Here is a 25,603-nt window from a genome sequence, read left to right as displayed (position 1 = left end):
GGAGTCATCAGCAAAGAGATACAGAGGATTTTCCAGAGAGTCGGAGAGATCATTGATAAAGACCAGAAAAAGCACAGGGCCCAGCACACTGCCTTGGGGAACTCCAGCCTGAACGGGAAGGGGAGATGAGAGAAATCCATTCAGGGCCACACGTTGACTACGACCAGAGAGGAAGTCCGCAAGCCATGCATGGAGATTTTCATGGATACCATAGGAGGAGAGTTTGGTGAGCAGAGCTGGGTGCCAGACCATATCGAAGGCACGTGATATGTCAAGGGAGACAGCTCTGATTTCCTGTTTGGCATTGAGGACCCCCATCCATTGTTGAGACAGCAGAAGCAGCATGTCCAGAGTAGAGTGACCTGGTCTGAAACCAAATTGATGATCAGAGATCAAGCCATTGGAGAAGAGGAAAGATTTCATATCCGAAGCAATGATGGATTCCATGACTTTGCTGATAATTGGGAGCAGGCTGATTGGTCTGTAGTTGCAAGGATCTGTTTTTGCACCTTTTTTGTGTAAAGCGGTAATGTTTGCTGATTTCCAGGATGCTGGCAGATGACCTTGAGCAAAAGATAGGGTGAAAAGAACAGAGAGAGGGTGAGATAGAGCGGCAGAGCAGGATTTTAGGACCCGTGGGCTGATGCCATCTGGTCCAGTTGCAGAATCAGAGTCGAGGTTTGACAAAAACTCCTCCACCTTGTCAGGAGAGAAGGTCACAGAGTCCAGGAGCAGTTTGGTTCGACTGGGAAAGGTGGGAACAGAGAGAGATGGGTTTGGGACTAAGGATTTTGAGGCAAACACAGAGTTGAGGCATTCGGCTTTGTCACGTGCGATGTCATCTGTGTGGCCATTTGAGGTAAGGGAGGGGATGGAGGGGGAACAAACACCAGAAACGGATTTGACCAGACGCCACCAGGATTTGGAGGAAGGAGACAGGTTTGAGAGTTCATTCTTGAGTGAGGAGAGATAATGCTTCCTGGCACTCCTGAGGGTAGACACACACTTGTTCCGAGCTTGGTGGAAGGAACTGAGATTTCCTTCAGTTGGATTAGCCTTCCAAGAGGCAAAGGCAAGTTGTTTCAGGGCAACTGCCTCACCACAAGATTCAGTGTACCATGGACGGGAGGAAGGGTAAGACAACTGAAGGCGAGATGGGATAAATCTGTGCATGAGAGAGATCAGTTTGCTTTGGAAGAATTCCCAGGAAGAATTGATGTCAGAGGCAGTGGAGATTGGAGACCAATCCAGACGATTGATGGCTGCTTGAAGACCGTCCCAGTCGGCCTGAGTGAAATGCCAGACTCGTCGACGCTGAGGAGGCTCTCTGAGAATGGCCAGAGAGATGTCCACTTTGACAAGCACATGATCAGAAGAACCGATTGGAGCAGAAGAAGAGCAGCAGACATTAGCAGGGAAGTTAGTCATAACCAAGTCTAGAAGAGAAGATACTCCATTGGCTGAGATCCGGGTCGGGAAATTGACAGATTGTGTCAATCCCAGTGAGTCACAGAAGTCCTTTGCTGAGGTGCCATGACTGGTGAGAGAGGAACCCACACCCAACCAGGTGGCATGATGACAATTGAAGTCACCACATATGAGGAAGAGAGAGTTGTGATGAGTGGATAGAAGTTGGTCCATGTTGTCAGACAGTGAAATGTAGATGGAGTCATCACTGTTTAGGGGACGGTACAGAACACATATGAACAAAAGGTGGGAGCGGAGAGGAAGCCGTAGCCAGAGGTACTCCTGGGGGTGAGGAGGAGAGAGGGCAGTGCAAGGAGAGTGAGGAAGAGAGTTTTTGATAAAGATAGCCACCCCACCACCAGGCCGAGGCTCAGGTCTATCATACCGGAGGAGGGAGTAACCAGGAAGAGATATTAAGGAATCAGAGACATCTTGAAGGAGGAAAGTCTCTGTTAAGCAGATCAAGTCTGGATTGTCAGAAGCAACCTGTATGGAGAGATCAGTCAGGTTTGAGCGAAGGCCCCGGATGTTTGAGGTCCATACCGTTAATGAAGAGAGAGGGGGAGCATCAGGTACAGGACAGGGGAGGGGAGGAGTAGGGTAAGATGAAGGATGAGAGGGGGAGGTAGGGAGAGCAGTTGTTAGTGTGTCAGCGATTGCAGAAGAGTTCCAAGAAAGGGAAGGATGAGGAGGATGAAAGGTTTGAAGGTGAAGGGATGAGGCACAGTGAGGGGTTGTTTGAGGGGGGGCAGAGGAAAGAAGAAGGTTGGGGGGGGGTGGAGGTATGAGATAGAAGGGAGACGAAGTGGGGAGGAGGCAGCTTTGAGGAGGAGGGGGGAGGAGGGAGAATTGGAGAGGAATGGTATGGGGGGAGATTTGAATGGGAGGGGTTGGGGGGGAGTTTTGAAGGGGAGGAGTGAGGGGGGAGTTTAGGAGGGGAAGGGCAAGGGGGGAGTTCAGGAGTGGAAGGGCAAGGGGGGAGTTCAGGAGTGGAAGGGCAAGGGGGGAGTTTAAGAGTGGCGGGGCAAGGGGGGAGTTTAGAAAGTGGATGATTAATGAAAGACGAACATTGAAAACAAATTGGGTTTGTTGTGATTTTCAAGTTAGCAATCCGGTTCAGAATGATGGAGGAGGGATGGAATGAATGTGAATTTAGACCATGTAGTGAGGGAGACGTATAAGATATTGAATTTCTTTTTTTTGAGGTGGAATGAGTTGGAGAGGAAATTGAGAAAAGCCTTTTAAATAGGAAGAAAAACAGCGTGTTGTAAAATACCACTGAGTAAAACACTGAAGGGGAAAGGTTATACATATTTAAATAATATTTAAACAGAACCGTGAACAATCTTATGTGCACAAAAATACCAACGGGGGGAGAGCCGAGAGGGACCACCACGAGTCACGTGAAGGGCAAACGGTGGATGGCAAGGCGTTAATGGGGGCGGGGCGAACAGCACACCTGGACAGAAAATACAGGATGAGTCAACAGTACACGTGGAGAAAGGAAAATAAATGTTTTTGGTTTTTTTTTGTTTTGTTTGGTTTTTGGGGGTGGGGGGGGGGGGGGGGAGGTGGGGATTTAGAACGTTAGACAGAGTATTATGTTCGGGGTAGAAGGGAAAAAAACTAAGAGCCAAGCAAAACACGATTAAGATAACAATAACAATTTCCTGCAATTTAAGCAAGTTATGAAACAGACAGTCCTCCATGTATGATTCCCCCTCCCCCTTCCCTCCACCTCTCAATGAATTACCCTTCCACCACATGTGATATGAGTTTTTGTTTCCTTATCTGTACCTCTGGAGGCATCTCACTGCCGCCACAGTAAGCAGGCAACCTGACCCCAATAATCTTGGTGAAGGCACGTTCTTTCATTTAACTCGATAAAGAGCCTCACCAATTTTCCGGAGGATCACCTCAGCCCCTAAACAACGATGAACTGATCTTTGGTGCTGATCAATTGACTCACTGACTGACTGACTGATATTAATGTTCGGTACCTTCCAGGTGGCGTAGAAAGCTGAAATTTGGGGTGCCGACGGACATCGAAGCCGGTACACCGGGAAAAATCACCGAACCATCAGAAAGCTTCCAACACTTCTCTATATTATGTACCTACATACTTATTGCTTACAAGGTGTAAACATACTCCACTAGTATATTGTGTGTATATATACACACACACACACACACACACACACACACACACACACACACACACACACACACACACACACACACACACACACACACACACACACACAACAAGGGTGCAGTAGAGCACCCTACCAAATCAGGTGGCTATTCCACTGTAATAGATATTACTGCTCAATAATTCCTTCAACAGGCTTGCAGCAACAGTGAGATTACATGGGGCAAACTGTAGTCAGGATCATGATCAGGTGGAACAAAGAACCAAATTTGGCACAGTCATTGTTTGAGGAAAGAAAGAACATTAACAGAAGGGATGCCATGGGTTTAGGGTACTAGGTATTCCTACGTTACCCATTAGGGGGCGACCTTGTTCTTTTCATGATCTAAACGTTTTAATCCATTCCCTACTGCGATTTCCTGAACATATGCCTCAGAACGTGTTGGCGGATGTGTGGGTTTGGTGGCCGTCCTCACCTAGAACAGGCTGATTAAGATTTAACAGAGTAATCTCCTCTGTCGCGTTAATATTAGTGAGGTAGGCACCATTACTTGTTAAGAACAATATTTTCCGACGAAACCATGTTGCTAACCATCGTGAATCACCTAAACTCTGGACAGGTACCTGTTGCGGCATTTGAGCCACTAAATGCTCTTGCACTGCACTCTACCACTGTGGTGGTTACTGTGACTGAGCTAAACTAGCAGGGCCTATTCAATGAAAGATTTGATATTTGTTGAGAAGTTAATGCAAATTTATTGAAGAACATGCTAAGTGAGTGAGGCAGAACTCTATACCTGAAAATACAGATGCCTCGAGACTGAACTATCTGTGACATCAGACCGAGTGCTAAAACAACAACAGCTATGGCATCTAGCCTAGATAGATTATATATTTGGCATCCAATCAATGGCCTGCATTCACCCAAGGTGACATCGGCGAATATTGGAGTGTGCATTTTTTTAAAAATCAAATATTTCAAAATGCAGATTAAAAAAGGGGCTTCTACAGAATACATCGTACATGCTGCTTCCTTGCTTGGTGTTCAGCGTTTAAAAAGGATATAGCCCGCATGGACAACCATAGGTTGGCAATCATTGCCAGGGCTGGATGAGCCTAAAGCTGCCTCGAGCACTGAAGCTCCTTGTAAGTAAACTCATTAAACTAGAATGTTCATAGAACACATTAACTGGCACAATCTTGAGAAGCAAGGACGGGGCGGAGTCTGCGAGCGGCAAATTTGATTTGTCATGATGACGTAATATTTTTCAAACTACTGCTAAACGGAAGGGTTTTGAAACTACCAAAATGGCAATTTGTTTTCTACACTATGCAGTGTCCAAGTATATAAGTGAATTGATATTTAAAAAAAGATTTTAAAAGTAGTAAAAATTCCGGAGGTTTACCGCCGTTGCAGCGTCTTTTACACCACCTTATTTAATACGTTACATTAGTCCTTCATACCTGGTGCTTGTGTCCTTCATGACGTCGCTAAAAACAGTAAGTGGCCTGTTTGGAATGATTTTCAATTTTGTTTGACTACTAGACAGGCAGACAGTAAAACAATGACATCACTCTGCGCATGTGCGATCAGGACAAATTCAGAGCCAAAGCACAGTACTAATGAACTGCAGGTTGGTCTTCTGATTAGTGATCCGATTGGTGTTCAAAATATAATATTCAATTTAAATTAAGTTGTTACTCGATCCTAAACTGACATTTGAAGAAAGACAGATGGAGAAAGTGAACCGATTATACAGTCTGGTATCATGCCTTGCTCTCCAAACTCTCCAAACATTTCAAACATCCGCAGCTCAATAGAGTACTGCTCTCCCCTCTGGGCTGGCTCCCCCACCTCTCAGCTTGCATAGCTTGAAGTCATGGAAACCAAGGCCTTCAATATTATTTGAATCTCCCAAGATGAATAATCAAATCATTCCTCTTTTCTCCCGCCTCTGGAACAAACTCCCTCACTCTCTTCAATCCCACTCCTCCCCCTCCAGGTCTTTAAAACAGCTGTTCACCACCATCTCTTATCTTCGCCCATCGAAAACCTTGATCTTTTCTAGCCCCGTTAATTCACCCCACATCCACTTTTTTGAAATACCGTCTTCTTTCCTAGAAGTCCTAGCAGTGTCCATGTGTTTTATACCTCTCCCACCCACCCCCCCCCCGCCCCCCTTCCCATGCCCCCTCCCCCCAAGCCCTCTCCCTCCCACAGATCTTCCGATGTCCCTGTTCTCTGCTGTTGTACTTGTGCTTCCCTCTCCTCCCCATCTTGTCTCCCGCTCCCTTTATCATATGTTTTATGTGTGAGTTTGTTTTTTTGTGATTAATGTTAGCTCTTACACGAGCCTCGATCTTGTATACAAACAAACAAAAAAAAAGCTGAGTCTATGGGTCTATCACTACACCATGGCAGACAGGTCGTGGGGAGGCATAGTGGTCTCTCGGTCTTCAACCACACCCATTCTGGTCTTGCACCCTCTGCTCAAGCTGTGCTTTGTCCCGCCCCCAGGGTTCCTATAGGGGTCACACAGTCCACCATCAACCCCAATCTTGGTTAAACTACCTAAATCCAGGATCACTACTCACCTCCACTTTTCGTTCCTCTTTTCTCCCACCTGTGGAACCAACTTCCACGTCCTCAAAACAGCTCTCCCCCACCATCGCAGATCACCCCCAATCCAAAACCAGGAACCTTTCTACTCTCGTTAACACCCGCTCCCAGCCACCTCTACCCCCAACCCAACCAAAACCCTCCTCCTTCCAAATTTCCAGTTTTCCCTCCTGAGAGTTTCCTTCTGTATCCATCTTGTCTACCCCATGTATCCTCCCCTGCTCCCGTGCCTCCCCACACCCATCGTTCGTCCAAATCTGCCGCCATCTTGACCTTCAGCTCTGCTGTTGGTATTTCCCTCCTCTCTGAACCGTTTATTTTGGCCTGTTGTGTCCAGATCTGTTCTGTGTATTAATGCTAGTTCTTCCACGAGCCTCAACTATGTATACAAAAAAAACTAGAACGGTATGCCTTCACCCACATTATTACATCATTATACATACTTGTACTAAGTTTGATTTAAATCCCTTCAGCTGTTCCCTAGTATCACATTTTTACCTGAAATGACCTCTACCTTTGACACCGAAATATAATCAGTTCATCTTTACATCATAATACATACTTATACCAAATTTGGTCAAAATCCCAACACTAGTTTCCACGTTAGAGCAGCAACAGAATTTTTACCAAACGGGATCTCTGACCTTTGACCTCATGACCCCATAATCGAATCAGTTCATCTTTACATCATTATACATAAGTATCCCAAGTTTGACTAAGATCCCTTTAGCTGTTCTCAAGCAGCTTGAGAACAGCTAAAGGGATCGGGGTAACGGAAACCTATTGCGGACGGACAGATGACCCGCAAACATAATGTTTGTTTCGTCGGAGGCATAAAAAAATTGCTTAACCCCGCTTTTTGCTTTGTGTGCACGGGGTAACAAAGGAATGACCAAGTCAAAAGGGGCAGACTGTGTGTCGTACATATAATCGATTATTTAGTCGATCCCATTGTAAATTGCACAATAATTCCCATCCGAGAAAATAAGTGTGTGTCGCAAATCAGAAAAACGGCAAATTAGGTAAATTATAAAAGTTGAGTGCAATATACATTAAGGTGTAAGTTAGTTAGTCGGTATAAAAGCATCGTGATTGGTGAAGATATTTGATCGATTGTGTGATTCGGTCCAAAATGATGAGGTAATCAAAATGAACAGAGGGCAGATGCCTCTAGAACTCGGTAAGTTGGCACTTTAAAGGCACAAAAAGGGGGGGTGGGGAGTCAGTAGTTAGGGTGTGTTCCCCAAGTGGAAGGTGAACTGCTATTAGTGTACTCCTTCCTATTAGTGTACAGTAGCATGCACTGAGGGTACAGCTTTGTATAATACCAAAAAAGAAATGTGAAGAAGAGTTATCTTAAATACCGTAAAATGGGGTGAATAGGGACAGCAAGGTGAATAGGAACAGCAAGGTGAATAGGGACAGCAAGGTGAATAGGGACAGCAAGGTGAATAGGGACCTAAACTGAAAAAAAGTTCGGAAACTGTTTTAGCTGAAAATGGATAACCATACTGATTTGTTGATATTTGGGTTGAAAGTGTTCTCTTGTTTTTTTTTAAAGCATCTTATAGTCCCTATTAACCCCATATATGGGTTAAATAGGAATAAATAGGATTTTTATGGCTGTCCCTATTCACCCCGTTTTACGGGTGAATAGGGACAGTCACTAATACAAAAAAATAATAATCAAGAAATAGGGACAGTTTGGAGAAACTTTTTATCCCATATTTTTTTTCATTGGCACCGTGGTTTATATTATGGGTACATATTATGTGCATCCATCTGAGCTATCAATTTAGCAATAAGTTGGAAACTCAGGATTGTTTCTTGATTATTATTATTTTGTATGAGTGACTGTCCATATTCACCCGTAAAACGGGGTGAATCGGGACAGCCATAAAAATCCTATTTATTCCTATTTAACCCATATATGGAGTTAATGGGGACTATAAGTTGCTTTTTTTAAAAACAAGAGAACACTTTCAACCCAAATATCAACAAATCAGCATGGTTATCAATTTTCAGCGAAAAAAGTTTCCGAACTGTTTTTCAGTTTGTGTCCCTATTCACCTTGCTGTCCCTATTCACCCCATTTCACGGTACCTGCAGTCAACGTACACAAAATATTTATCAAGAAAAATAACTGGGTAAGTGGCCGAGAGATTCGCATTGGAAAGTCACCTAATTATGCAAGCAGAGGAGGGTAGGGGAGGAGCACATGAATAGTGAGGCTATAAATCAGGGAGTGGGTGCACTGCAGCACAAACATCATTAGTCATTCCCATTCTTTCCCTTATATTATTATATATTATTATTCTTTCCCTATTACCCCTCCCAAGTACATAACAAATGTGAAAACAATATCTGATGCTGAAGCACAGGAAAGAGGGGACAAATTCTATGTTCGCTTCTACATCGACGCTTGCTCATTGAATTGAGAATTACCCCCCCCCCCCCCCCTGTGTAAAGGCCTGCAAGAATGTTTCAAGGAGATGTGCGACCTCAGCCGACAGATAATTATAATTCATATTTGCAGCAAGCCGAACACAAAGGCCGTGGATCAGCAAAAAAAACACCTAGTTTGGCAAACACATTTAGTGCAAATGCTACTTGGAAGGTGGTTTGGCGCTTAAGAAGTATAAATTATGTCAATAGGTTTACTGTTCCTGGATTTTTTTCAATGATGTAAATCGGGCGTCATGCACTTTCCGAGCTGGATCTTGAGCACACCTTCCTTGTGCAGTTGCCAGAGGAAGCTGAACTCCTCCACCATCGAGTGGAACACCGGTGACGGCCGAAGGGAATCGTAGTAATGATGCTGAAAGTGGCGCCCGTTCTTCCAAAATTCTGGGCCTATTTCCAGTGGCCAGAAACCATAAACGGTTAACGTCCGGCACAGACTGATGGCGGCCGTGGCGAGGAATAGGCCAGTGGAGGGGCGGCCCGCATGCAAACCACGTGCACGCCAAAAAAGGCTGGCGTTGTAAAGGTAATTGGGGTTTATGAAGATGACGCTTCGGGCGGAGTTGGCATGAACGACAACGGAGTGTGCTTTCAGCGATGGATCGGTGCCAAAGCTAGTAGAGAATGCGGGGAACAAAATGGGAGCAGAGCCATATACGGATATCGCGTCCAGGAACGAATGCGAAGAAGGAATGAAGTTGTTGAAGCTGGGAGTGAAAGAGAAATGTGGAAGTGAGAGACTATGCTTAGTGGAAATAAAACACAAACAGCATTCTGTAATGCAAAACATTGATGTGTCAAAGGAAAGCACATTAAACTAGAATGACACTCGGTAGAGCACATACCTCTGCCAGACTGAACAGTTTATGTTTTGTATCCCACTGACAGGTCAGAACTGGATCCGACATGAACCAAAATCTAATCGGCTTCTTCTTGCCACTTACCCAACTCATCCACCAAATTTGGTCATACGTCGTCCACAACTTTTAGAAATATCATGCTACATATCGTTTTTTGGGGGTGGGGGGGGGGCCCTGTAATTCAATGGTGAAGAGTCACTTAGATAATTAAAAATAATTCTCGCATCCGGATCCATATTTAGATCTTCACCAAAATCGAATCGATTTGCCCTTGCCACACAACCAACGTGTCCACCAAGTTTCGTCCAAATCTGTCCATGACTTTTTCAGATATCCTGTTCACAGACAAACAAACAGACAGACAAACAGATAGGTTTGAAAACATAACCTCCATCCTCGTTTGGTGGCAGGGGAAACCAACCAGCATAATATCCTCATTCCCACTTAGATATTTTCACAAACTGCAAACACCTTGGTGTTCTCGTATCAATGTATAATAATTAGTGTCACCCCGAAGGGGGTGCGAGATTAATGGTTATTGGTTGTCATCTCCATATGCGGGTTTCAGAAGTCTGAGCGGAGCCTTCCTAGATCTCAGAGTATCCACCTCCGTGTGTTAGTGAGTGTGAGTGTATGAAATGAATGAATGATCGTTTTAAGGCCATTTTCCCCGCTAGAGCGGGGGTTAGCCTTGCGGGCCCCATGACAATCATGGTTCCCTGTTTGAGGCAATGTTTTTATGGCCGGATGCCCTTCCTGACGCCAAACCTTGGTCGCCTCTTACGATGCGCAGGGATACGGTGTACCTATTCTAAATCTGGGTACACACCGTGATCATTCATCCCAGCAAGCTGGTACTCAATTTGCCGACCTTGGAAGGATGACAGGCTGAGTCAACCCCCCTGGCGTTAATTCAGCGATCGACCGGGATTCGAACCCAGGATCCTCGGATCCCAAGCCGGCACCCTAACCGGCACCCTAACCGCTAAGCCAACACCAGGCTATAACACCAGGATCGGGGAAGGCAACATAAAACCACAAAAAAGAAATCACCACATGTATCTTCCCTTTGCCTTTTGGTGCTACATGGTGCTACATGCGATGCTACATGTGAATGAGGGAATTAAGACAGTGAGAGCAATAATTAGTATCACGAGTCTACAAGTGAGAATATGCAAAGAGCAAGGTGATAATTAAAATTATTGGACAATATGTACTGAGAGGTGAAAGTTTGTTGAAATTAATGTCGTTGCAGCAAGGATAGCATAAAAAACGCTCTGTGGAAGGCCCAAGAGTGGTGATGCTAGATTTGTTGAAATGTCGAGGACTCTATTCAAACCTGACGATCAATGAGCAAAATAGTAATGTTTGACAGGAGAACAATCCCATTACCCTACCAGACGGCAGGCCGAAAACCAGAGTTGTATTAAAACTGCCTTGAAAAAACTGCTCAGCAGAAATAAACCCACAGGTTAGCATCAATGGGGAGAAGGAAATTCCTCCTTAATTGTCCCGCTGAGTATAGAGAGACTCATAAAAATGACGTCGCTGGTATTGAGTGCTCTTGGAAGTGACGTAACTTGAAAGTCAAGTTTGGTGTTATCTCGTGTATCTGTCTAAATGTGTGCGTGACTTATGCCACAGCTCCTCAATGCACTTTGGAACCTGTAAATATATATATAAATAAAAACATGGAAAGGGACAGATGGTTGTGACTTCACAATGAGCACAAAACAAATTATCTTGTCTACAAAAGTGTCTAGCTTCTCTTTCCTTCCTTTCAACAATCTGTAATTTTCCCTGTTGTATATAAATCTTCCCATCATTCACTGATACCGGTTGTCTTGCTCCATACCGGTTGTCAATAATACTTGGGTTCGCTGTAACGAGGCTGGTTTTTCTTCCGACATCGGTGCTGTATTCATCGCCCAGTGGAGGCAGATTGCACCTGTGAGGCAAACAATGTTAACCCTCAGTTTGCACTTTTTTACCAGTTATAATACACTGCCTGACCTTTTGAAACTTGCAACGGATTGCCAATACACACACACACACACACACACACACACACACACACACACACACACACACACACACACACACACACACACACACACACACACACACACACACACACACACACACACACACACACACACACACACACACACACACACACACACACACACACACACACACACACGTTCTTTTTGGATACATAGTCGAGGCTCGTGGAAGAGCTAGAACACCAAACGGATCAGGCCACAAAAGTACAACAGGAACAGCAGAGAGAGGGGGAAAACACCAAGACAGAGGGAAACGGTCAAACAATCGGTGTGGGGAGGAATGGGGGCAGGAAACGATACATGGTGGGGGCAAGATGGATACAGAAGGCAACTCTCAGGAGGGAAGACTGGAAATTTGGAAGGATGAGGGATTGGGGTGTGGGAGGGGAGGGGGTGGGGGGGATTTGTTGGCGAGGGTAGAAAATATCATGGGACTGGATTGGTTTGATCTGAAATGGTGGTGAGCACCTGTCTTGAAGACCTGCAGAGAATAACTAGAACGGGCACTCGGTAGAGCGCATACCTTCGCCGCAGCTACTGTTCTGTACTTGGCATGGGAGTGTAGGGAACAGAACAACAAAAATACGATTTTGACCTTTTCGTGACCTTGACCTTGACCTTTGACCCGATTGCTCCCAAAATCTAATCAAATGTGTCCCGTATAATAACCAATCATCCCACCAAATTTCATGCAATTCGGTTGAATACTTTTTGAGTTATGCGAATAACATACACACACACACACACAGACATACAAATAAATACACAGCGATCAAAACATAACCTTCCGCTTTTGCGAAGGTAATGAGATTGAAGAGGATGTGGAAGTTGGTTCCACAGGTGGGGAAAAGTGGAACAAATGAGTGGAGATGAGCATAGATCCTAGACTTAGGGAGTTTCACCAGAAGGGGCCTTTCTTGGTCCTCCGAGAGAGATGTTTCTAATTTCTAAAAAGCGAAGTAACTGTTCCCGATTCATCTGTGCCACTGTACATTTTATGTTCTCGTATTGATTCCTCACTCCTGTGTATGTTTTCATGTTCATTCTATTTATTTTGATCCTGCATCTCAGGTTCAGATCGTTTTGGGCCAACAAAATTTTCCCCAACTTTTTCCCAAACCCACTCACCGTGTCTCCATCATCTCCGTCCTCTCGCAGACCTGTAACCTCTGTTGTTCTCTCTCTGTGAGTGCCACCATCTCCAGACCGCAAAGGAAGGCCAGTATTACACAAGGCACCAGAACTTTTCCTCTCAATTTCCATGATGTTTTTCTGTCTGCTATCATTCCCTCAACCCTCATCCATGCATTCGCAACCACCTGTACATTCCTCCGCATTTCTGACTCCGACCTACCATTCCCAGTCACTGTTCTTACCTGACACTCAAACCTATTTCCTGGTCTGATTTTCTTACCCTCTAACCTGATGTTCATTTCTTTTCGCTGCTGCCCAACCCACATCAGTCAGTTTTCTCCATACTCATCTTCAGTCCAAGCTTAACGAATGCCTCCTTTCGCTCCCTCATGACCGCCTACATCTACCGTGCACTCTCCGCCACAACAGTCAGATCATCCACCAACAACATCTTTCCCAGAATACTGTTCATTTTACCCTCCTGCTAACCATCTCCATCACAATGATAAACATGAGTCTTACAAAGTCTTCACTCTTACAAAGCTCGGAACCAGTGTGTGTCTACTGTTACGGATTCATCACTTCCGTCTTTGTGGTTTTCATCCACTGGAAGCATTTTTAGTTTCATGTACTATTATTGTTATAGTTTGAGTGAAATGGAGATAACTGTCTTCAAAAGTAAAAATTAGTGTTTTAAAAGAAAAACGAAATGGATCGGGAGAAACCGGAAGAGGAGGAAGAAGCGGATCAAGTGAGATCGGGAGAGAAAGGCCGATCGACTTCGAAGTGTCGAGCGGACGCTGGTCACGAGCGAATATTGGTTTCCCCGGGAAAGGGATTCCTGTGACAGAGTCGATATTACTGTGGCAGATAAACCTGCGTGACGGGTTTTGCGGTTGGTTCCGAAAGTGAATCATTGTTGGAGAGCCGGTACGGTATGCCTCCATTATGGGTCCGTCTGCCATTTCACCTCGCGCCAGCCATTTCACCACGCACCAGCCGTTAGCCTGGTTCGCGCGTGTGACGTGGATTTCCTTTGGGAATTCGCAGTTTTCCACTTGGGAGCCGCTGCTCGTTCATAGCAGCGTCCTTGTCTGGTGAACTGAAGGTGTGAATTCCCAGTCGCCTTTTGGGTGAACTTTTGCCTGACGGACGTCGGCCCGACCCCACCCAGCGGCTCTTCGGCAGCGTCGACTGTCAGCCGTCCTGGGTTCAGGTCTCAATACGACCTTTTTCTTGTGATCACCGGAGCGTGGATCGACGTTGGCCTGGTGTCGTGATAGTGACTTTGGGGGTGTTACATTTCGCTCACGTGGAGTACCGTGAGTGATTGAGTTAAGAAACTGGAGGTACCACCATAGGAATTATATGGTGTTTGTTGTGCAATTGAGATTTTATTGTACTTGTGCAATTTGTTATTATTGTGTGATATTAATACAACACTTGATTTTGTAACAATTGATTGGTGTGGTTGCACCATTGGTCATTGGCACACATAAGAGCACATCTTTCTGCTGTGACTCCTTTCGGGGCTCGGAAGTACACCATGACCGGGGTTTGGGGAGGAGCACGTAACACTACCCTCAGGAGAGCTTGGAAACAATATCTCTCTACTCTCAAGACTGAACTCTCAAACCTGTCTCCCTCTTCCAAATCCTGGTGGCATCTGGTCAAATCTGTTTCTGGTGTTTGTTCCCCCTCCATCCCCTCCCTTACCTCAAATGGCTACACAGCTGACTCCGCACGTGAAAAAGCTAAATGCCTCAAAATCTTGTGTCCCAAACCCATCTCTCTCTGTACCCATCGTACCCAGTCGCTCCTGGACTCTCTGTCCTTCTCTCCTGACAAGGTGGAGAAGTTTCTGACAAACCTCGACTCTGTTTCTGCAACTGGACCATACGGCATCAGCCCACGGGTCCTAAAATCCTGCTCTGCCACTCTTTCACACCCTCTCTCTGTTCTCTTCACCCTCTCTTTTGCTCAAGGTCATCTGCCCTCAGCTTGCAAATCAGCCAACATTACCGCTTTACACAAAAAATGTGCAAAAACAGATCCTTGCAACTACAGACCAAACAGCCTGCTCCCAATTATCAGCAAAATCATGGAATCCATCATTGCTTCAAATATCAAATCCTTCCTCTTCTCCAATGGCTTGATCTCTGATCATCAATTTGGATTCAGACCGAGTCATTCTACTGGACATGCTGCTTCTGCTGTCTCAACAATGAACAGAGGCCCTCAATGCCAAACAGGAAATCAGAACCGTCGCCCTTGACATATCACGTGTCTTCGATACGGTCTGGCACCCTGCTCTGCTCACCAAACTCTCCTCCAATGTATGGTATCCTTGGAAATCTCCACGCATGGATTGCGCACTTCCTCTCTGGTCGCAGCCAACGTGTGGCCCTGATTATATTTCTCTCATCTCCCCTTCCAGTTATGGCTGGAGTTCCCCAAGGTAGTGTTCTGGGCCCTGTTGCTTTTTCTGGTCTTCATCAATGATCGCTCCGACTCTCTGGAAAATCCTCTCTATCTCTTTGCTGATGACTCCACTCTCTGCCGCTCCATTCCTCATCCCTCAGATCGGCAGTCTGCAGCCTGCAGCCTCCTCACTCTCTACAGACCTGGACAAAATCACAGACTGGTCAAACAAGTGGAACATGTCTTTCAATCCTGACAAATCTCACACTCTCACTATGTCTCTCCGAAAAGATCGTCTGGACAACCCTCCCATCTACATTTTCAACTATCCTCTCCAAGAAGTTCTGTCACTCAAGCTTTTGGGTCTCACCATCTGCCATGATCTTTCCTGGGAAAACCACATTTCCAAGTTTACCTCCAAAGCTAGTCGCCGACTGGGCATCCTCCGTCATGCGAAGTCCTTCCTTGGCACACCTGAGCTCCTCACCACATACAAGGCTTTCAACCGCAGCTCAATGGAATACTGCTCTCCCCTCTGGGCTGGTTGTCCTTCCTCACACCTAGCTCGGCTTCACGCTGTTGAAAGCAAAGCTTTCAGAATCATTGGAATCTCCCGCGATGAATTCCTCCTCCCAAGCCCTCTCCCTCCCACAGATCTCCCGATGTTCCTGTTCTATACTGTTGTACTTGTGTTCTTCCCTCTCTCTCCCCATCTTGTCTCCCGCTCCCTTCATTATATGTTTTATGTGTCCGTTTATGTCTTTTTTGTGATTGTTAGCTCTCACACGAGCCTCGATCTTGTATACAAAAAAAACCAAAAAAAACCGATGTTCAGACTGAATTCCTCCGACATCCAAGGACCGACCAAAACTCTTCCCTTCGTTCCCTTCTACATCCCTTACCCCAACCTAACTACGGCTACTGGCACTCCCATCCACTTGAGTGTCACCATCACCATATCTCTTAGGACAGTGTCATCGGTTTTCACGAGGTGAATAAATCCCAACCTTGCACCTCCAGCCTCTTCTGCACCAGCTGTCTCAAGATGAACATCCCACCCGGCGCCCCTCGACAACACAACAACAACAGGCATTTTAAGGCCATTTCCCTGCTAGAGCGGGGGTTAGCCTTGCGGGGTGCGGGCCCCATGACAATCTTCTCCATTTTGCCCTATTTTCTACATCTCCCCTTGTTACAACCCTTGCCCGCATTTCTTCTTCCACCACCTTAAACGAAGTCATTATCGGTCTTCCCCGTCCTCTACTTCCTTCTACATTCATTTCTATCACTCTTCTCAACCAGTCACTTTCATCCTTCCTCAATACATGACCAAACCATCTCAACCTTTCACAGCATCAATCTGCATCAATCAGCATCAATCATCAGCATCATCTCAAACTCTTCACAGCATCAATCACAGGCTCTATTCCCATCATCTTTCGCAATTCATCATTTGTCTTCCTCTCTCTTAACGATACTCCACACATACACCGAACCATTCGCATTTCCACCCTTTCCAGCCTTTGTTGCTGCTCTACGTTCATTACCCATGTCTCGCTCACATAAATAATAACACTTCTCACACATGCAGCATACACCTTTCTCTTCAGCTCCAACGAAACTCCCATCCTCGTCGGCACGCCACTCAGTTCCTGAAACTTCTTCCATGCACATCTCACTCCAGCAACCGTTGCCGAGTCTGATCCACCTTCTCCATTCAGCATGTCTCCTAGGTAGCAAAATGTTTTCACACCTTCCAGCTTCACGCCGTCTCCAAGATCCAACTCAACATTTCCTCCATCTGCAGCTCCCTCTGTGCACACCTTACACTTGAATGTAGCTGCCACACTTGTTAATGACCCTCTCAGGCCACTACATTTTTGATGAACCCACTCGGCGCACATTGTACATTGAATGGAGTTCACTCCAACACCCTTCCTGCACACAGCACCCGGCTACTTCACAGTTGTATCCACCTCACCACATGCTTTACCACTTGCCATCACCTTCGTCTTTCCGATATTCACCTTCAGACCTTTTGCCTCCATACATTCCTTCCACTTGTTCATCTTCTTCTTCAATTCATCCATACTCTCCCCAATCAACACCAGATCATCTGCATACAACAACTCCCACGGTAAGCCCTCCTTTACGTTCCGAGCCAGCACCTCCATCACAGCTCCAAATAGTAGTGGACTTATTACCGACCCCTGATGCACTCCCACCTTCACCTCAAACTCACCACTGTTCCTGTCGTTCATCCTTTCAGGCCATTGCTTTACCACTTTACGCTCTCTCTCGTACATTGCCATCACAACTCTGATCAACCATTCCTCCACTTCTAACTTATTCAACGACCATGTCACTACTTCACGTGGAACCCCATGGAATGCTTTCTTCAGATCAACAAACCCAAGAAACAACTTATTCTTCTTCTCCATGTACTTCTCCTGCAACTGCCTTACAATAAAAAGCGCGTCTGTCATTCCTCTTCCTGGCATAAATCCAAACTGCATTTCGTCGATCTTCACTTTCTTCCTTATCCTCTTCTCCAACACCCTTTCCAATACCTTCATTCCATGCTCCAATAACTTTATCGCTCGATACGAGCCACAGTCCAGAGGGTCACCTTTCCCCTTGTGTAGAGGGACGAGGGTACTCAAGTTCCCAATCCACTGGAATGCGGCCTTCTTTCACCACTAGATTACAGATCTCTGTCATTCTCTTCACACCCAAACTTCCCGCTGCCTTCAACATATCTCCCACAACTCCCGTCGGCCCTCCCGCTTTTCTACTCTTCATTGCTTTTATCGCTTCCTCAACTTCCTTGTCAGTTATTTTATCTGCCGGTCCTAAAACTGGGTTACTCTATATGTTGCCATCCCTTTCATTCTCTGCATTCAACAGCATTTCTATATATCTCTTCCATCTTCCTTTAATTCCATCTGGGTCCACAACGATTTGTCCCACTTTATCCTTCAAGCAACTCATCCCCATCACATCGCACCTCTCTTTCGCTATCTGCTGTGCAATCCTGAATACCGCTCTCTGAGCCTCTTCCGAATATATCTACCACAACTTTTCCCCATTGTATCCCCATTGTAATATATCCTCCTCTGCCTCTACCTCTACCCTATCAACAGCCCCTCTGCCCTTTGTAAACCGCTGCTGCTCTTCACCGACATCCAACTCCCCACTCTTCTTTATCTTCTAATCCAAAATCCTCTCCAGTACCTTCATTACACGACTTGGGAGCATAATGCCTCTGTACTTCCCCGGACCTTGAACATCACCCTTCCCCTTCCATATCAGCACAATTAGCCCTGTCCTCCAATCCTCTGGAATGGAACCCTCTCTCATACATAAACGTACATTCAACAGCTACGTTGTCCAACTTCTTCTGCTGCAACTAGCATCTCTGTACACATCTCATTAATGCCTGGCACTCTTCCTTCCTCTTCCTGTTTAATACTACCTGTACCTCCTCCACAAACTCATCTCCACTCAGTCAACTTTCCCTTCCACATAACACGGAAGCTTCAGTTCCCTGTCGCTTCCTCCTTAAAATAGTTCAAGAGCTCCTTGAAATAGTCTTCCCATACCTTCAATACTGTCAACCTCTATGTCACTAGCCTCCCACCACTATCGTTAATTACCATCCCTCCCTTCATTGCCTTACTATCCTCATCTCTATCACAAGCCAATTCATAATACTCTTCTAATCATCCTCTTCCAACTTGTTGTACACATCTTCTTCCTAATTATTCTTCACCTTATCTACAGCTCTCCTTGCAGCAACCCTGCATCTAGTTGTCCCCCCTCTATCCTCTTCCAAACCTCTCTTTTCACCAACTATCTTCACCACTTACTCCGTGCACCATATCTGGTATATATTCCTACACGATGCACCCTTTCCTAAAGTCCTTCCACACAAAACTTCTGCAACTCCTCTAAATGCCTCTCTGTACTTGTTACACTCCTCCTCCAAACCTTCCACTTCGCTAAGTTCCTCATAACTGGCCCTCATACTTGCTGCTGTACTCACCAGCTGTACTGTCCATACATTTGGCCACTGAACCTGACTAACCTCCACTCACTCAAACTCAGCTGACCTGCAAACTCGTGCAAACTGACCGAGCGATCGCAAGGCCGTCTTTTATGGCCTCTAGAACCAGTGGTCATGTGCTCAGGCCACCCTCAGATCCCTCAGGCGATGGTCTCCGAGTGCCTTAATGTCACACAACAAAGGCCCGGCCTCCAGCTTTGCCATCACATGGGACAGGCCATTAATTAATAGATGTAGAAAGTGGTTAAATGAAACGGATGAATGTGCAGAGGGATGGCAGGAAGACGAGGAACTATACTTGGCAATCGATCCTGGCAGCACTAATTGGGGGTATTGGGGTAATTACGAGACAACGATTCTATCATCGATTACAAGATATCTATCTAATTAATTAATTAATGACCATACACCCGCTAAGGCATTTTTGTCACAATAATATCCTGAGGGGAATAGCTCAACAGAACTCCACCAAAGGGTGTTTTCACTACTTTATTGGGTCCATTAAAAAGGCAATTAGTGTTAAGTCGTGATTTTTCAAAAGAAATTCACAATTTGCACAAAGGTGATAACGTGACTTCACATACCGAAGCATATCACCTTGGCTTTCAAACCAAATACTGAACAGACATATAGTGCTAGTAAGAGGCACAAAACATGTGAAAGAGTAGGGTATGGAAAGGTTCAAAGATGGACAAATGGAATTGTGCAATTGCCATCACCTGATGACGAAGTCCAGAGAATCTATCTCGTTCCCGCAGCCGCTGTTCTTGAGGATGCCACCATTACCAACAAGTGCACAGTCTCCATCAGCCTTCAGAGGGTTTTCCTGCACAAATATATACAAATCCTCAGTTCCTAGTATTTGTTATAGTCCATGAGCTAGAGGGGCCCACCTAGCACCCCTCCCCCACCAATCAACGAAACTATATTTTTTGAAACTTTGAAATGTAGCCTACTGTTTGAGGAATTATATTGTTACGGACACGACTTATTAAGATGTTATGCTGGGCCGAGCGGAATGGCCGCCGTGTTCGCACAAGTTACCCGATTATACTCGAACGTTGGCCGAATCGCGCTACGCTAGATCAATGAAGGAAAGGACACAACGGCTGGGTTAAATGACACGACACCAGGGGTACAGTTCTCAAGACCTCCGGAGGAGGATATAATATGGGATATGCAGAACGTTTTAGATTACACGGCACAAGAGGTACAGCACAGAAAGGTGGGCACTTATACACGGTCTTATCTTATTCCCAACAGACCACAGACAAACGGGACAAGACTGACTCACACAGGGATTGATGGCAAGGAAGGGCAGAATCGATGGCTCAAGGTGCACCTTGGCTCAGGGACAGGATCCACACGGTCCGGTCCAGATATGCGGGGAGGTATCGTCGCGCTGGAGGTGGCGTCTGTTTCTCCTTCGTAGCTGAGGCGCATCTGACGTCACCTCCGGTAAGTGGCTGCGTATATCCAGCGGGGAGTGACACGCCCTCGGCTCGTTAGCTCCGCCCCAGATGGAATCGGTCCGCCGCTTCTTATTGGGTGCGGGGGGGATACCGGGCTCCGCCCTTGACGAGGAGCTGACAGTCAGCCCCTGTGTGGTAACCCCGTCGGAGCACATGGGCAATGGCGGCTAACCAAGCCGGAGTGAGGACGCACACTCCCCGCGCCGCCGCCGCGCCGCCCCCCGCTGTTGTTGTAGTTGTTGTTGTTGTTGTAGTTCCATGAGGAAGAGATGCGGGGAGGTATTGGGAGGTCCTAAACTCACTACTGGTGCCATACAATCACATTCTGGTGCAACGAAGAGTCAGAATTAATGGAAACGAGTCCTTAACTGACATAGACGAAGAATAACTAGCAAGATGTCCTATAGTTGTCTACGTGAGATGCGGTGAACCTGGGCACGACATTTAATGGGGGAAAAAGGGGAAGGTCGGGGCTACAGAGTGTTGTTTACAGACAATGGGACTAGGGAATGGGGGATTGGGGATAGTTGGGGAGTATTGGGGAAATAGGGGAATATTTACAAGCGGATATGGATGGAGGCCAAATCCCATATCCGCAACATTGCACCCTTCTCTACCTCGGGGCGTCCCGACCCGATAAATTTTTACCTACTTTAGTGTGGCACTCAGATGTAGTTCCCTCTACTATTAACTCAACCCTGAGTGCGACAGTTTTACAGATGTTCACAATTGAGTAAATATGTCCCCCTGCGACGTTGCACCCTTCTCCTCACAGAAACACACCCACAGGATAACCGAATCGCGGAAAGAATCCTCAAACTAAACATACAGCCGGTAGGGAGCATTATTTACACAAGACTACACTGATATTTACACTACGATCCAGGACCTGTTTTTTGGAGGAACACATGCAGATGTTATGCATAGAGAGAGCGCGCATGCCAGCATCGATACACCAACCCACGAGTGCTCTGTGGCCCTACGGCCTTTAATAATGTGCAGAGCACCCCATCCAAGCACCAAAAGCACCACCCCATAACAGTCAGCACCATCCGGTGCACCAATAAAATGTTCATAAATCACCGGTGGTGTCGCAGCCGGCCGATGTTCTGCCGCTGGTCTTGCCTTCATGTGGTGCACTTGGCCTTCTGGCTTCTTTCAAAAATAAAGAAAGGCGCCAACCACGTCCATTTCTTTATTGTGGCCGTCAGGGGGCCAACTAAAAGTGGTTCACCTGTATGGCATAGGTGCCACGTTGACCCATAGGTCCATCAACGGGTGGTGCTTGCCCGCAAGAGAACTGCGGTCCATGGTGGGCGGCCACAAAAATTGCGGTCCATATGGTGTATCGATCCCGGCAGCAAGCAGCGAAAGTACAGGCCCACAACTGCGGAGCCAGCACCTCTCTCTCCTCTCTCTCTGCCCCAAAGCCAGATCCTCGGAGGTGGGAGACAAAAGAAGACAAGTGAGTAAGGTGGTAAGGGCGCAAAAGTGCACGCAATACAAGATGATGCACACTGGGGGCACATGGGAACCAGGTGAGACAGGTACGTTCCTACCGTACGCCCCCCCCCCCCCACCAGGTAACCTACATTGCCCCTCCCTTACCCCTTACTGTATCCACAAAACACAACACTACCCATAAACATCTACTTTACAAATCAACAAACGTCCCTACTGTCTTCCCCGTTCCTCCCATAAACCAAATTTGTCTTCTCTCCCCCCTAACCAATCAAATTTGCCATTTCCAACTCTCATCAAAATTTGCCATCTCCAATTCAACATCCAAATTTGCCATCACCAATTCGTCATCAGTCCCTCCTAAGGAGGGAGAGATGGAATCACCCCAATGTCTCATCCACGTCGTGATGCGTCTCACCAATCCACACAGCAATTCTCATTTCCTGCACACAGAACAAAGAAAACACAGGTGTGGAGTCATCATCATCACCTCAGGTAAGTGGCTGCGTATGGTGCGACAGGTTCATCAATCCTAACTATTTCCTAAATGACTTTAACAACTTTACATTACCCGGGGTCTTTCCCTGCCAATCCATTGGCCCTCTTACACTATGGGTTCTAAAAACCAATTCCCATTGACCAAACTGTGGTGCTTTTCAATTTGGGGTCTCACTCCCCCGATTCAACACTCGGTGCTCTCGCACAATTTCTGGGCTGTGACGTGTAGCTCTCCCAGCAGGTCTACCCACCTGCACACCTCCACCACTGCAGTTGCCTCCGAGCTTACCTGCTCCTTACCCTAACCTAACTACCTGGGGAAGGCCCTCTGGCGCTCTCCCCACTCGGTGCCCTCTCTGGCACTGGGCTACCCGGGTCCGTCCTCCGGATCCTCGGGCCCCACTGACACTAACGGCTCCCAGAGCCCACCTGCGGCCTCACCTGGCCGACATCCTCACAGTGGTGGAGTGCCCAACCAACTACACACACTAACAGGCTACACGCCCAGCCATTTCCACAACACTAATGCACCCATCCACAATACCATTCTGCGACCGCACCACAAATGCCAATATCCAACCACAATTTACCTATACCCTCTACCTAACACTTACACTACCCGCCCCGGGTACTCGTGAAAGGGGTCCACTCTTCCCCCATCCACACCTTCGCACCATGCACACCACTCCGTACCACTTACTCCAACTCTCTCCACACACCTGTACTTGCACACCTGTGCTCTCACTCTTGGTGCCGCCTGCACCCTTCTCTCCCCAAGCGCATTCGCGCTGATCCACAACACTCACTACTCACACACTGCTCCACACACCTGTCCAGTTGCACACCTGTGCAATCACACCTGTTCAATTCTCAACCACACGGCATCATCTCATCTAACTACTCCCCTCTGAAACTCGCGCTTCCCAGTCGTCCCTTTAAACTATTGCGCTCCCTCGTCATTATCATCCACACTAATCTACCTGCGTCCCCACTACAGGTATCAGTCACTAACTAACCTTAACGTCACCTAATGTCATCTTCGCTAGATCCCTACACACAATATAACCAAGCCCTCCCTGGCTCGGTTGTCATAGCCACCCCATAAACTATTGCGCATTTGCCCCACCATGGGAAGGGTGGCAGGGATGCCACCCTTACCCACCGGGCCCATCGCTCACTACCAATTTTGCACATCAAATTTCAACAAATCAAAAATTTGCCAATCACTACCCATCATCTGCCAATCATTACTGCCAATCCTTTGCCAATCATCAAATTTTGTTTTTTTTTCTAATTTTGGGTCCAAAACACTAACCTCATCACACAGTCTACTCACTAATGCCTCTCGGTGCGCCAATTCACTTCTACTGCTCGGCTTCGTACAGCCAAGCCATGAATGCGGGTTGTTTGGTGCCAGCGGCTGGATACGTCCCGCATTCGGTGCAGGGAAGGAGGTTTACCCGGGCCGAGATCCCACGCACCATCTCGGCGTGGAGCCATCCAATGTCCCGATCTCGACCTGCCGGCACGTCTCAACAAAACGTGGTCGCCATGACGACCCTTCCTATCCAGCTGCCCGCTCCGCCTAGTGGACAACGGGCGCGGCCGTTCAAAGCGAGGCCCGGCACGCACCGAGGGCCCGATTCGGCTATAAGTCGTTCTAACCTTTAACCCGGTCACCGTCGATGCTTCACCTGCATGCTTACAAGCATACGCTACCCCTTTCTTGCTCATACCTCCAGCCGTTCCCATGCTCCTCGTCGTACCTTCTCTTCCACACCCAGGTACTCTCATTCCACTCACAGCCTTGGCCACACACCTGACCACCGAACACTTTGGCACACATTCGTTGGTCGCACACCTCACCAACACACCTCTTCGCGCCCCTTTCTCGGTCACCTCCTCTGTGACAATCACAGGTGTGCTCTCACTCGCACACCCAACCACGTGCCTCACGACCAATTCCAGCGTGCATTCCCACACACGCTCTACCATTCCAGGTGTGCTTCCTTTCTCACCTGTCACAACCAACTCACGCTCTGTGGCACTCTTACTACTCTCACCTCCACTCTTGACAGCGCACTCACCCTTACTCTCGACAGCGCACTCTTTCCTCATGCACCTGTCCGTTACACACCTTTCTCGCGCACACTCTTGCGCACACTCTCCCGTCACACCCTCTGTAACACTTACCACACCGCGCTTCCATGTGCTCCCTCGCACACGCGCTACGACCGACTCACTCTCGCCAGCACCCTCACTCCTTGGCACGCACTTTTTCCTCACACACCCCAGAGTCGGACTTTCTCGCACACCTCCTCTTTCGCACACCAGACCTGTCGCACACTTCACCAACGGCCTCTCACGAACACCCGGGTCCATCTCGACCCCCAAGCTTCTTAAATCACCTGGCGCATCATACGCACGACCATATTGGTCACCACTTACACCGGGTCCTCTTTCTCTTCGCTTCTCCTCCATCACCTGCGAATCCCTCATCCGGTTAATGAGCACATCATCACGATCCGAACACAGACTTTGGACCAATTCTTTTACTTCCTCCTTTATCTCTTTCTTATCCTCTCTCCGTCGCTTCTTAATTTCGCTCACCCCTTCTTCCACTTCTTCTAATTTCTGCTTCACCTCCTTCATTTCCCGGTACGTCTCCTCAAGCTCGTCCTCCAAGGCTACCTTGACCGTTTCCATGTGCGTCCTCACCTGCCGGTCCTTCGTCTCCATTACCTCTGTCACCTCGTCCAACCTCGTTGTCAGTCCCTCACGTACCATCTGACATTGCCTCTTTGTCGCTATCAAGTCGTTTTTTATGTCGTTTTGTGTCGCTTTTAACCCTCCTAATACCGCAGTGTTCCTTTGTACCTGCTCCGTTACTTCTTTTTGTCCCTCCGTCAGCTGTTCCACCTCC

The 25,603-nt window shown here is 47.0% G+C and overlaps 1 protein-coding gene across 2 annotated transcripts in view; it reads right to left on the bottom strand.

Annotated features, from left to right (window-relative positions):
• Positions 1-2,668: 2,668 nt before the first annotated feature.
• LOC137427568 (alpha-N-acetylneuraminide alpha-2,8-sialyltransferase) overlaps positions 2,669-25,603 on the bottom strand; it is a 78,784-nt gene continuing 55,849 nt past the window's right edge. For both annotated transcript variants that reach the window (XM_078778005.1, XM_078778006.1), the window contains 3 exons: positions 19,969-20,075; positions 11,418-11,510; positions 2,669-9,409 (listed from right to left, as the gene is read on the bottom strand). In XM_078778005.1, the coding sequence (XP_078634131.1) occupies positions 8,917-9,409; positions 11,418-11,510; positions 19,969-20,075 (693 nt within the window). In that variant the 3' untranslated portion in view covers positions 2,669-8,916. The remainder of the gene's footprint in view (positions 9,410-11,417; positions 11,511-19,968; positions 20,076-25,603) is intronic.

This window comes from Myxine glutinosa, chromosome 5, assembly GCF_964187855.1.
Source record: "Myxine glutinosa chromosome 5, kmMyxGlut1.1, whole genome shotgun sequence".
NCBI lineage: Eukaryota > Metazoa > Chordata > Myxini > Myxiniformes > Myxinidae > Myxine > Myxine glutinosa.
This window is presented reverse-complemented; position numbering and strand designations above follow the sequence as displayed.